Raw genomic sequence first — 14,587 nt, forward strand, 5'->3', positions numbered from 1 at the left:
CTGGGCTAGAGTGAGACTCGGAAAAACCAAAATTATTTATTTATTTAATAAATAAATAAATAAATAAATAAATAAATAAATAAATAAATAAATGAAATCCTTAAAACCAAAACGTGAGAAAGAGGTGTATTTGTTCCAGAGCTCCTTGGATGCTTTTTTCCTTTTTCTTTCACATCTCACACATCCTCAAGAGACCCTGTCAAGGTCAGCAGCACAGCCAGTGCTAACCAGAGGCACTCCAGAGAAAGCCCGGAGCCAAGATCTGCTCATAACAACGGGCTTTCTGGAAGGGACCGCCCTGCTGACTTGGCAAACCTGGACTTCTTGAAGCTGTTCGGAAAGGGAAAAGTCCTTGTGGGATGGAGGCAAGAAACCAGAAATGGGAAGGACAAAATGTGGAAGTGATCGCTGGAAAGCATCATGAGAGATAAATGATGAATGTTTTAAGTGGAATAAAGGCAATTATTTGGCTTATCAGATTAGTGTCACTTGGGTTGGGATATATGCTAAGCATTCAAACTTTGAAGACTATGTGCAGCTTGTCAGCAACATTCACTAAAATCCCAGTGCCTAGCCTTTGTGTGAAAACAAAATATACAAATGTTGCATGAAATGCTCCAGAGTAGTAAACCACAGGTATGTATTTGGGGAAATAAGTGGAAAAAAAAAATCAAGTTCCTTGACCATAATAATATTATGAAAGTGAATCATGTTTCTTTATTCTTCTTCCATAAATATGTTTGAGACTTATTGTATTAGAAAACTAAGCTGGGTTCATTTTACCTTGGACTTTAGGGGGCTTTTATCTATGCAATAGTTATTTTCTTATTTATATTGATGCATACACTATGATATACTCTTGACCTTGTTTCTCTTTTTCTGATATTTAAATGAAATCAAGAAAATATGTAAAATTTATTATGAAATCACTGGAATTTCTTGAATGCAATATTTCTTTTTTGAGAGAGAGAAAATGAAAGAGAGTGAAGGAGAGAGAGAGAGGCAGAGGAGAGAGAGATTTGTTGTGCCAGGACCTCAGCCACTACAATAGAACTCCCGACTCTTGTGCCACCCAGTGGGCATGTGTGACCTTGTGCTTGCCTCACCTTTGTGCATCTAGCTAATGTGGGATCTAGAGAGTAGAACATGGGTCCTTAGCTGCTAAGCCATCTCTCCACCCTCAATGCAGTAATTTTTATTGTCTGTACTGGATATCATTCTCCTTTTAGTGATTTAGAAGGCATGCTGACCTTTCCTTCTAGCTACTAGAGATATCTTACTATACTGTTTAAGAGAGTGAACAGAGATTGTAATCACCAAAGTTATTCTTTGTCAAAAGGTTTGAGACCATGTTAATGACCACTGACCCTTTTCTCTATTGTTCATTGTAGCAGAGAATGGTCCCCGTCTACTTGTGGAAGCAGAGCAAGCCAAGGTGTTCTCCCACAGAGGTGGCAATGTGACACTACCATGTAAATTTTATCGAGACCCAACAGCATTTGGCTCAGGAATTCACAAAATCCGAATTAAATGGACCAAGCTAACTTCAGATTACCTCAAGGAGGTGGATGTTTTTGTTTCCATGGGATACCATAAGAAAACTTATGGAGGCTACCAGGGTAGAGTGTTTCTGAAGGGAGGCAGTGACAATGATGCCTCTCTGGTAATCACAGACCTCACCTTAGAGGATTATGGGAGATACAAGTGTGAGGTGATTGAAGGATTAGAAGATGATACAGCTGTGGTAGCTTTAGAATTACAAGGTATGTATCTATGTTACCCTTCGAAGTGATAATTAATCATTACTCTTTTATTCATAAGAAATAATGTATGATGGTAATGATATAATAATGTGAGAAACAAAGTCTACGTCCCACATGGTTTTATTCTCTTGTATTTTGAAATCTTCATATGATTTCAGCTTTCATATTCAAAATGTACACACATTGACTTATGTGCAAAATTGAATCTAATTTGCAGCTAGGAGAAATATGGAATGGAATTGAATTTTCAGAAATTGCCTAATGCTATTTAAAATTTAAATCCCATTTTACAACTGTTGAGAAATTCAAATTAGATTCTTTTTTAATAATCTTTTTAAGATTTTTCTCAGTTTCAAAAGAAGAGTAAATTTTATTAGGAACTTCTAAAGTGAAATACATGCAATTGTATCTTATAAAGCAAATACAATATTTAATTAAAAAAAAAAAGTAACCTCTGGATTTGTTTAAATACCCTTGAAAACAAGTAGTTCTTTTAATGGCCCAGAGTTTTCTAAGCATTGAGTAACAGATAATGAAGGCATTGGGAGGGAGAGTTTTCCTGAATATGTAACCCACTCGGTGCAATCGCAAACCGACAAAGCCATAGAAGGAAAACAACCCGAGCCGTCTTTGACCCCGCAGTTCCCAGGCATCACTCTGGGAAAGTTCTCTCCTGAGGCCATGTGTGTCACAAGCCATCTTACTTTTTGTTCATTTCAACAGTTTTCTATATTGACAGGTGATGCTGGCTACACAGATGGAAGAGCTTTTATTTTTATTTTTATTTTTATTTTTATTTTTAAAGCTCCAGATGTGCTAGACTTCCTGTGTCATCCTAAGACAGAGTTTGCAAAGAGCATTGAAGATTTGCATTCCTAAATCATATAAAATTCTATCACACTGCGGGCAACTTGTGATCTTTGTGTTTGTGATAAGCCGCACGGCGTTGTTAAGTACAATCTTGTGCGGCTCCCGCTGTCTCTCCAGCTCAGCTCTTGATTCCCAGTGGCATGCTGCCTTGTGCATGCAGTGTTTATTGACACATACTAACATCAGCAATGTTCAGGGTGAATAAAGTCACTTGCTAAAGATACTAAGAACTAATTTCCTTTATTTAAATATATTGAGAACTGATGTCCTTTATCAAAGGGGCAGTGATAGGCTAGTACATAGTGAATACTACATATATCTTTTGTCAGATGTAGTCAGCCAGAGCTTTCAAATTTTGTGTGTACAACTTAATATGCCTTGATTTTCTGTCTCAGATTGCATAATTTTTTTTTTCTTGGGCATTGGATCAATGAAATTTTATTCTTACGGATTTTATGCTATTCTTATGACTATCTTTCAAATCTTGTGATTTTGTTTTAAATTGTAAGTCCAAATTCCCATAAAATATAATTTTTTTTGCTAGAATAAGGACTTCTTATTACTACCAGTGAACTGCATTGCTGGAACTAGTAACAAGAAACAACCATTCATTGTAGCCAGCTCCACATTGTTGGGACAAACATACAACCAGACACAGCTTATGGGAGGAACAGGGTTTATTTGAAGATTACAAAGTCCAGGCAAACAACATCAGTGGTAGAAGAAGGTGGTTCACTTTCAGAAATCCAAGCAACACGACATATCAAACAGCCAGCACTACCAACACCAGCAGACACTTACCTTGAGAGCTCACACTGCTTTCTCCACACTTTTGGGCTGGAATTTAGATCCACCCCCAAACACACCTTAGGGCTGGACTCCAATATCCACCCCCAATAACATCTCTTCTCCAGTAGGTCTCCACCCACTGGGGACTCGATTTTCAAACCTGAGTCTGTGGGAGCACATATTCAAATTACTACAGCATTATATGAACATCACAAGGATATTGACAGTAGATATTTTATAGTTTTGGTTACAAAGTTCACTGCAGCCATTAATAAATATGTAATAATACTAAAACCAAGAGATTTGTTATTCTAGTCTTCCAGTGTTCATGAAAATGGAGCCCAATACATAAAAGTACAGTCTGAGAACTTTCAGAAACAGAAAATTTCAGCTATGTGCACAGTACTGATAGGCCCTGTGAGAGACACTAATGAAAGTGAATTCTTTATACCACTGCTATTTTTCTCTGCCTTTTTATTGCCAAAGCTATTTACTTTGTGTGGTTATTAAAACTAACTTTTATGTGTTACCGGGGTATGAAAATCCTTTATGTGTCTAACAACTTGTTTGCCAATAAATAGGATGATTTGGGCTTTGTAATTATAAATCTGAATATGTCCCCAAGATATATTTCAAATGCCTAATCACTTCAGATCATATGATAGTTTTCACATGTGATATATCAAGCTTACCAATCCTATGGATCTCCTTTGTAGTGACACATTCTTTTCCCTTAAGGAAAATGAAAGAGCTTTTGATTTTATCTTGATGATAAATGTATAAGTAGAGAGGATGCATGAATGTTATTATTTCAAAAATAATCATAAGTCTCTTGATTATCCATAGAAGTATGACTTTTCTTATTTTTATAATGTTTCATCAGAACAGCTCCTTGAATCATAATTCAGCTGAAAGAATTAACGAGGATTTTTCCATAGGGCCAAGCATTCTGCATTTGGATGTTGAAATCTTAACTAGAGGGAATGGAGAAGTAAATAAATAGACTATTAACAAACATTTTGCTCCAGGCATGCTCCTACTTGAGAAACATCTGATTTTTCAAGTGTGTGTATAGATTTTGGTTGAGTAAAGTACAGTAGTTGAACTTGTTATGCCTGGATATGTTTTTTCTAGAACCATCAAGCATTAAGTACAATGCATTATGTCTTTTGAGTTGACAATTTATTCTTATGAGAGAAAAATGTGAAAATGTTAACAAAAGGCTCCACTTTCACTTTATGAAAAGATTGCACAGTGCCACATTAAAATCTAATGCAACTCAAATTAAAATATATTACACTGGATTTTGAGCTAAATCATTCTTCAGAAATATACAATAGCTAATCAAGGACAAATTACTAATGAAAAAAATGTCCCTATTGCCCATGAGAGTCCACCACAATACACCATAGTGAAATTATATCTGCAAAGCTTTCTGGGTCTTTAATTTTATTACAAATGAAAGTACCCCTTATTTTCCATTGCTACCATCATGAATCATCTGGGAAAGGAAAGATGACCCAAATAATGCTTTTCAGATTAAGATAGTTTGAGGTTTTTGTTTTTTTTTTTTTCCTCACTTAGCCTCTATCAGCCAAGAGAAAACTCATGGATAAAAGTAATGGTTTCCTTTTTATGGACAGTTCTGGGGCTGAGAGAGAGACATGTCAGATGGCAACAGGGAATGTGCATGCTGGACTCCTAGCTGGTGCCTGGGCAGAGCTGCTTAGAACCTCTCTGGTCTCTTCTTCTCCCTGGCCACAGCAGCAGTCAGTGGAACCAAGAGTTTTTTTCCTTATTCCGCTGGCTCTAAGTCAGCCGATAGATCCCTGTGCCAAGAACCAGAGAAGACAAGATGAGAGCAGGAAGCTTTCTTGGACCCCTGCCTCTAGCAGTGTGCCAGCTGGAATGTCCTAGAAGTATAAACGTGTCCTGCAGAGACCTTCAGTGGACAAGACTTGACTTCCCTTAGTAGAGACTTCCAGGATGACTTATAAAAGAGCATATTAGAGTTGAGGAAATGGCGCAGCAGTTCAGGGCACTTGTTTACAAAGCCTGTGGGCCTAGGCATGATGGCCCAGCACCCATGAAAAGATGGGCACAAAAGAGAGCACATTTCCCGTGTACATTGTGCTCACTCTGAATTATGTTTGATTAACTAGGAGGGGGGTACTTTTATATGTCTTCCTTAATAGCCAATAGATGATAAAACCTTGCTTTTATAGCATGATAACCCTAACCCTTTAAGAAATGTGTACGATCAGAGAGATAGTTCAGCTACCGCCTTTAATTATTTGGCCAAAAAAAAAAAAAAAAACAATGCTTTGGGAAGCCTCTTTACCCTCCCAGGCATGGTCAGCAGCCAATTCCTGCTCTCGTCATTTGATGATGGGTTTTGTTCCCTGAAATGTTTATTTCTTCATCATTAACCCATCAGTTAACTAATGTCTATTTTGTTTGGGGCAACTTTAGGGAAGGTTTTTGTTTTTTTTTTTCCTTTTGGTCTTTTTGGCCTACTTTTATTTAAATTTTTTTTTTTTTAATCTCAGATTTAGTTTGCAATATGCTATATCAATAGGGAAGCCTAACAGAGATAGTTTTAAATGAAAGCCTTTATCCTGGGGCCAAAACCAATAAAGTTAATGAACATATTAAAAGTTGCAACATGGAGCTGGAGGGATGGTTCGGCAGTGAAGACGCTTGCCTACAAAGGCTAGGGGTGGGAGTCAGGCCCCCAGCACCTTCGTAAAGCCAGATGGCAAAGAGGCACATGCATTTGGAGTTTATTTGCAGTGGCTGGTAGACCTGGTATGTCTGTTCTTTCTCCGTCTCTGTTCTATCTCTCTCTGCTTGCAAATAAATAAATAAAAAGATTTTTTTTTTTAAGTTGAAACACATAGCCAAGCCATGATGATTTTTGAAGAGGTCTACCTCACTGTACAGAATTGTTGTATTTATATATGAAATAAGATAAATGAGGTTTTGTTAAATATGTGAATTCACCTCAGAGTTTCTCCAGTAATCACCCTATAGGAGACATTTACACATGCACAAACATGCAAAAACGTAGTTTTGCATGCACATCTGAATCATTTAACCTGCCTCTTTACACTTTCCATAGACTAGGTAAGACTAATCCCTAATACTGTAACAATAATTTCCAATGAAAGCATTATGGATATTGAAAAACACCTCTGTCCAAGCACCTTCTCCCCGACCATTCTTGGTCCTCAGGGCTGCTTTCCGTACTTGGAAAGAGCTCAACAGACCCCCATGCTGTGGAGGGCAGCCCCCAGCACAAGGTAAGTCTACAGGGGCAGCTTTTAGAAACCTGAACTGTGGACAAATTAACTTCAGAAAGGGGAAGTTTTGAGTTGAATTCCTATCAACCGAGACAAATCACTGAAGTTGGCAAAGTGAGTAGCTAATTGTGAGATGCTCAGGCCTGAGGGGCTGTATAAGAAGAAAGGAAGCTAGAAGAACTGCTTCCAAGTTTGCCACAACCTCCCTCAGCTACTGGAGCCTTTTCCTCCGTTTTCCTGTCCATCCATCGCTAGCCTGGTGATACTTGCTCGGCGCCCTCTCTTCTTAGGTGGCTCACGGCGCCTCTCCTTCTACCTCGGGCAGGTGTGGTATTCCCGTACTTTCCAAGACTGGGGCGCTATAATCTTAATTTCCACGAGGCACAGCAGGCTTGTTTGGAGCAGGACGCGGTCATTGCCTCCTTCGACCAGCTGTACGAGGCCTGGCGGTCCGGCCTGGACTGGTGCAACGCGGGCTGGCTGAGCGACGGCTCGGTGCAGTACCCCATCACCAAGCCCCGGGAGCCCTGCGGGGGGCAGAACACCGTGCCTGGCGTCAGGAACTATGGGTTTTGGGATAAAGATAAAAGCAGATACGATGTCTTCTGTTTTACATCCAACTACAATGGTAAGATATTAACCCTACCGCTTTCTTTCATGTCCAGAGAATGAGCTGTACTATCACACACACACACACACACACACACACACACACACACACACACACACACACAAATGAGCTTTAAAGGATTATTATTGTTTGAAAATACATAAAACGTTTTTGAATGGCATAGATTCATAAATATCCTTATAAATCAGACAAAGGGGCTAATTTCTGGTGCTCCTAGGTTTTAGTGTGTTTAATTTTTATTATGAAACAGTTAAAGGTGTCCCATAGGGACAATTTCACAGGCAATAATTCCACTGTGGGCCTGCCATCCCTGCCCTCTCTCCCCTCCTTCCCTCCTCCTTCCTTCCTCCCCAGCGTGTTTCTGTTTGATAGTGAGACTCGGACTCAGGAAACAGCAGCACAAAGATCACACAGCAGGAGCAGCAACGCATCTAACGCTGATGGGCGACTGAGAACCCTTAAACCAAACACGGGCCCTTCTAAGTATGGCACGTGAACAAAGGTTCAGTCTCATGCCCGTGAAGTCAGCCCTGGCCCTGGCTTCATATCACATGTCTTTGGTAACATAACGGCGAAAGCACTGGATAAAAAGCAGCTGATAGGAGGCCCACAGTCTTGGAGGGAAGCGCCGTGCCAGCGGGGAAACCCGCGGCCTGGGCGCAGAGGCCGGGCATCCCTGCTTCCGCAGCAGGTGGAGACACCCGAGAGAGGGCAGGGCTCCTGGCGAGGAGCTTGTGGCTAGTCCACCCGTAGGTTCGTCCCCAGCGGCACACCAACCCCAGCAAGCTTCCACCTCCCAAACTGGCACCACCTGGGGACCAGACATTTAAAACACATGAGTTTATGGAGGACACCAGATTCAAACCACCACACATATTGTGGGGAAGACAAAAGGAGTGAAGGGTCAAGAGTCAAGAGCAGACCGTAAGTTTTGGCTTTGCCAGCCGCAGGCCTCAGCATTGCTCTGGGACCAGCGACATGCGCAACTATAGATGGCTGTGGCCCCAGAAAGCATCTTTGTCGGAAGAGCGCAGAGGCCACATCCAACTAACGCGCTGAACTTTGCTGACCTCTGTAGAGATGGCAGAACTAAGCCTCAGGCTAATGCTCCAGTGGCTTCTACCCTTATTCCAAATCACATCTCAGACTAGAAAGAACAGGCAAGTATTCATTTATAATTCAGTTTAATGAAGGCTAAGGGAACGTCACAGTGTAGTGTGAACTCACTTAAGAGAATAGGGCTCCATTCTACTTGACACTAAGATGACTGAGAAAATGTTCAGTGTGAATCACTTCACCCAGTTGATGACATATTGATACATTTGATGTATGTTGAATATACGCTGATGCTGCCTCAGTAATTAACACTTTAGTCGGTGGGAAATGAAATGGCAAGGAGTCAGGACTCCAAAGATTACAGTTGAAAAAATCAGCAAACTGACCTGCTAGTGAAGGAACCCAGAGCGAGTTTACGTTTTGAGTACACATTATTGATGGCAAGTGACTGCCTGTACTTCGTGCATATTTATACTGTAGTCACTGAGAACAATGTGTTATTGATACCTGTAATGAAAAGGACTTGAGGGCTTTTGAGATTTTTAGATGGACTTTTATGTCAGGAATGTTTTTTGATCTTTTCACATTCAAATTCTGCCTCTCTAGATAGAAACTTGTGACGGGATTTAGTCTCGTACAGCTAGAATTGAAACAGCCTTTCCTTTGCCATGGAATTCCGTCCTCTATAGAGCCACATAAGGGCTCTTCGGTCACTAATTCGCCCACTTTTCTTTTTTTTTTAATTTTTTTAAATTTATTTATTTATTTATTTATTTATTTATTTATTTATTTATTTATTTGAGAGCGACAGACACAGAGAGACGGACAGATAGAGGGGGAGAGAGAGAATGGGCGCGCCAGGGCTTCCAGCCTCTGCAAACGAACTCCAGACGCGTGCGCCCCCTTGTGCATCTGGCTAACGCGGGACCTGGGGAACCGAGCCTCGAACCGGGGTCCTTAGGCTTCACAGGCAAGCGCTTAACCGCTAAGCCATCTCTCCAGCCCGCACTTTTCTTTTTTTTTTTAAAATCTATAAAAGCGCGTGTTTGGACGCGTATTAAGAGGCAAAGGGGCAAATGACTTCATTTTTCTAGAGTGACCTGGAGAAAGGACACATTTCATTGACAATCCTCTGTTCCCAAAATTTCAGACGTGTCTCTCTGTCCCCGGTGATGCCCGGGCCTCTGCCCTGCGGGGAGCGCACTCACGGGTTCTCTGTCTGCCCCGCGCAGGTCGCTTTTACTATCTCATCCACCCCGCCAAGCTGACCTACGACGAGGCGGTGCAAGCCTGCCTCAACGACGGTGCTCAGATTGCCAGAGTGGGCCAGATGTTCGCCGCCTGGAAGCTGCTGGGCTACGACCGCTGCGACGCGGGCTGGCTGGCCGACGGCAGCGTGCGCTACCCGATCGCCAGGCCCCGGCCGCGCTGCAGCCCCACCGAGGCCGCCGTGCGCTTCGCCGGCTTCCCGGACCGCAAGCACAGGCTGTACGGCGTCTACTGCTTCCGCGCCTACAACTGAGGGCGCGGCCCCGGAGCCCGTGTCCAGCCGAGGGGGGCGTCCATGCGAAACGGGGGTGCTGTTCAGTATGAACTCATGCAAGTTACCAAAACTGTGATAACCCTTTTTTTTTTTTTTTTTAAACTTACTGTAAAGTCATTTTCATAAAGACCAATTCATTAGTTTGGGTGTTTTTGTAAAGCTATCATTCAATATATATTATAAATTAATATAAGTTTAAGGGATGCTAATGAAGAGGCTTTAGAGCCAAACTGTCTTAAAGCTACATCATCTCAACAAACTATCCATGTCCACGCACTCAGCATGCTCTAGGTTGAAAAGTGCTACAGTTGGATTAAGGAAAGGAAAGCTACTCAGAAGAGAAGCTCCCACAAGCACAAGTTTCACACATTTCTACAATTTTGAAATGGACTTAGCAAGCACATTGGAGCAACAGCTTTCAAATACAGGCTTCTTAAGATGAACTGAGATTCCATGCACAAAACTCAGTTTCATCAGGGAACAAATGACATTTTTCTAAAAGGTAACATTTCAAGTCTCCATAGACAGAATATTTTACTCTTTAACAATCTTGACTTTTTGACCAAAATCAGAAATTATGTGGGTTGAAATGCATAAGCACAGTTAAATCTTAACAAACCCATTTATATGAATTATAAGACTTAAATAAACAGACAGTTAAACCTTCTTAATGAACCCATTTGTATGAAGCATAACACTTAAATAAACAGATAATATTTAATCATTGAGAGACTTCTGCCTTCTAATCAGAATTACATTTCTGAGAATTGTTTTATCTTTTGAGTAGCTTTACTGAGTTATATTTAAGTTATAAGGGCCCTTTGCTAAGCAGCATTTAGGATTTACTCAGGGCAGTTATATAGATCAACTGCTGGACAGACAATGTGTAAAACTTAGCAGCTTTTTTATGTTATCTTATGAAATATTATTGTCCTATAAATCATTTTAATCTATTTAACATTGCTTTCTTATTTACATTACAAAAAAAAAACAAAAGGAATGTATAATTATATACTTACCAAAAACCCAAGACCCAATTGTGAAAAGCATTTTCTTATTTGTAGAAATCCCAAATAAGACCTCCATTTTGAGGATGAAGTTTAAAATGTAGTTGTAAACCTTCTCCCAAGCAGAAAACATGGTTGCGGTCACTTTCTATGCTGGTTTTCTTTAAGTATAAATGAGATGCTAAAGCTGTCACCCAAGAGTTTACATGAAAATATGCAGGACTTTAAACAAAAGTTAGGCCCAGTCTAAACAAAAAGTTTGCCATATTAGCAAATCTAATCCTAAATAAAGCTGTTTGCCTACATTTTTTTTTTTTTTTTTTTTTTTTTTTACTGTTGAGACCCCACTGGGACCAATATTTGTACTCAAATTATATTTCTTGATTTCCCATTGCTTCTCAATGAGTTCTAATAAATGGGACTTAGTATAATAGTCCAAGTTTGACATAGGTGGTATGCATTCATAAATGTTTTCATGTAGACTTTTCTCCCATGAACATGAGTAAATAAACCTATTTCCTGAATTGATTGTGGTTGCATTTAAAGCTCTATAATATTTCTAATAAATCTACTCTATAAATATAAAGTTATGTGTGTGGAAGGAATAGAGCAATTGGAAGTCCATGAAATCATACTATATTCATATATTATCTATCTTAAATATTGTAAATAAAAGTCAGTACTTTCTTTCATGAAAAGCTTATCTGGAAACTTCCAGATACTTTGATATTAAAAGATGACAATGTATGCATGCACATTTTAAGTTAGGCTGATATGCAAGTCATACAAAAGAAGTCCAAAGAGATTGTGAGGCTTAATATAGACACTGCTGGTATAAACAGAACTCTCAATTCTAAGTTAAAGATACCTGAGTGACTAGAATACAAGTATGTTATTTAAATAGAAGACTGCCTCCAAATTGCAGCTCTAACACTTTAAAGGTCTGGGTTAGCTCATTGGAGAAGACCATACTTGAATAATTATTACATGTCTTACAGAAACCCTGTCTGAAATGCAAATGGGAAAAATTATTAAAAGCAGGTATATTATTTTTGTTATTATCATAGAACTTACCTTTATAGTGGTAAGCGTAATAATATTTCTTAACTTTTGAATACTTAGTATAGGAATCGGTGCTGATCAAAACTCCCGGAGCGACTGTTAGCTGATTCAGATATATGCCAATTGTACAGCGCTTACTCAGTCTTTAAAAATTCATCTTCGGATGAACACTGTTGAGCAGAATTTTTAACTCCTGACTTCACACAACAAACCCAAATCCTCATGCCTTTTGAACTCCTAGTTGAAGAAGGAGTCTTTTTAATGTTATTTTGGTGTTCTTCCACCAAATATCTATTTTTCCTACTGCATTGACCAACAAGTTCATTAAATATATCCACAAAAGTTAACCTAGTACAATTCTATTATAAACTTGAAACTAGTTCATTCAGAAATTGCTTTGTAGACTCTAAGATTCCCATAATAGCAAAGCAATGAGTTAAAAAGATTGAAGTACAAAATATTGCTTGTATCATTTTGTCTTGTAATCAATTCATACAAGGAATAAGGAATATATATGCAAATTTCACTTGACTCCTACATTTGAAAATCCAAGCTAAAAGAAGTAACTCAATATGAAAGTACATGAATGAAAATAAGCTGTCACAGTTAACACTGGAAGGCATCTTTGAATGACTGCTGCCATATTTGATCACAGTAACTTTTAGTCAAATAGAGTATTTGTAAATTCAAACTTTCTTTCATAGAACGGGGGCCGGTACCTGTAAAAATGTTTTTTTGTGCATTAATATAGTTGCTTCTTATTTTGGCAATTCATAGACTCTTAGAAGATTTCAATTTGGTTGCTGGCAGCCACATTGAGTTTCTTGTTTTCAGTACTCCAAAGAAAATGGTGGTGTTCTGGAGTAGCTGACCACTAAAGAAAGGAAGGTTAAAGGGAAATGATTATCATTTCTTAGTGTGGAATGTGCTGAGAAAGATCAGTTGACAACTGACATGTTTTTGTGTTCCTTTAACAAGTTAACTATCATAGCTCATTACTGCCAAAACAGCATGGTGTACAACAAAAGATATGAATCATAGGAAAGTATTAGGCCACCCGATTAAAAGTCAATAGTTAAATGCATTTAATCACTACTAAGTACAAATTTGAGGAGAAGAACCAATCTGTATTTAAAAGGAAATGTTTCATTTCTTGTACCATACAATGAACTGGTAAAAAAAATCATTAAAAGTCAATTTGGTTTACTGCAGCATCTTTTGATTCTTCTGACTTATAGAATCAGCCATTTTTTCGTGTGTGAAGCTCTTTACAAGTATCATTTCAAAAAAAAAATCAGCCCATCATCATTTGGATATATTTAAATTCAAACATAAGCATATAGCCATTTCCATTTCCTAGTATCTTAGTAAATTTTTCTTCTCTTCTCTTCTCTTTTCTTATTTTTGTTTTTTGAAGTATGGTTTTGCTTTAGTCCAGGCTGACCTGTAACTCACTATATAGTCTCATGCTGGCCTGGAACTCACAGCAGTCCTCCTACCTCTGCCTCTTGAGTGCTGAAATTAAGGGCATGTGCCACTATGCTCAGCCTTAGTAAAATTAAAAATAATTAAATGAGAGCACATCTATGGTATTGCTCAATCAGTAATAGTACTAGCCCATCATCTATTGCCTTTTATTTTTCAATTTATACAATGCAAATGTAACTTACGTTACTCACTATTTGGACAATCAGAGAAATTTGTGGTATTGATTCAAGTAATGTAGCTTTGACACTTCATGAAATTAATTATTAATACTGAATTTAAAGTGTTGTGTTTTTATAATAAGGTCCTTTTCTCTGGAACTTTGCACCACAAAAGCAAAAAATATATCTATATGTTAACTTTTCCACCCATACCTTAAATTTTCAAAACAAGATAATTTCTGGATCTTTCTGATATATACAAAGGGATCCTGGTATACAGAAATAGGTTCTAGTATATAGAAACTGATTCTGGCATAAGGAAATACATCCTGGTATGGAGGAGTGGGTTTGGAAAAGTGGGTTCTGTCTGGTATACAGAAATAAGAAATGGGTCCTGGTATGTTGAAACAAGCCCTAGCATACAGAAATAAGTATGTGGAAATGAATGCTATATACTAGTGTGCAATGGTCGGTTACTGGAGTCATGTCAAAGGAAAACACATCTAAATGAGAGGGAGTTATGACCTTTGAACAAAAAGGCATCCTTCTAAACTTTTCCCAGACTTCAGTGAATTCAATGAATAGCCTTGCAGCAGGAAGAACCCAAAAGTGATATGAAATAGATCTCATGTGTGTGTGGGGTGTGTGTGTGTGTGTGTGTGTGTGTGTGTGTGTGTGCGTGTGTGTGTGTGTGCGTCCTGTGCATACGGAGGTCAGAGGTTGATGCCAGTGGCTCTCCCTCCTATATGGAGGCAGCGTCTCACTTGAATTGGCCTGAGCACTGAGACCACAAGCTGCTGCGGCCTCGGAGCAAGTCCGTGGGTTCAGGGGTCCAAACTGAGGGCCTCAGTCTGGTGAGACAAGCACTTTATTCACTGAGCCATATCCACAGCCTCCCGGTCTCCTTTCACTGTGGAA

At 39.2% G+C, this 14,587-nt stretch overlaps 1 protein-coding gene across 1 annotated transcript in view; it reads left to right on the plus strand.

The window, feature by feature from the left end:
* Hapln1 (hyaluronan and proteoglycan link protein 1) overlaps nt 1-13,234 on the plus strand; it is a 60,583-nt gene extending 47,349 nt beyond the window's left edge. The window contains exons 3-5 of the mRNA XM_004651639.2: nt 1,392-1,763; nt 7,050-7,352; nt 9,644-13,234. Of these exons, the coding sequence (XP_004651696.1) occupies nt 1,392-1,763; nt 7,050-7,352; nt 9,644-9,933 (965 nt within the window). The 3' untranslated portion in view covers nt 9,934-13,234. The remainder of the gene's footprint in view (nt 1-1,391; nt 1,764-7,049; nt 7,353-9,643) is intronic.
* The last annotated feature ends 1,353 nt before the right edge of the window (nt 13,235-14,587 follow it).

This window comes from Jaculus jaculus, chromosome 14 (genome assembly GCF_020740685.1).
Source record: "Jaculus jaculus isolate mJacJac1 chromosome 14, mJacJac1.mat.Y.cur, whole genome shotgun sequence".
NCBI classification, from domain to species: domain Eukaryota; kingdom Metazoa; phylum Chordata; class Mammalia; order Rodentia; family Dipodidae; genus Jaculus; species Jaculus jaculus.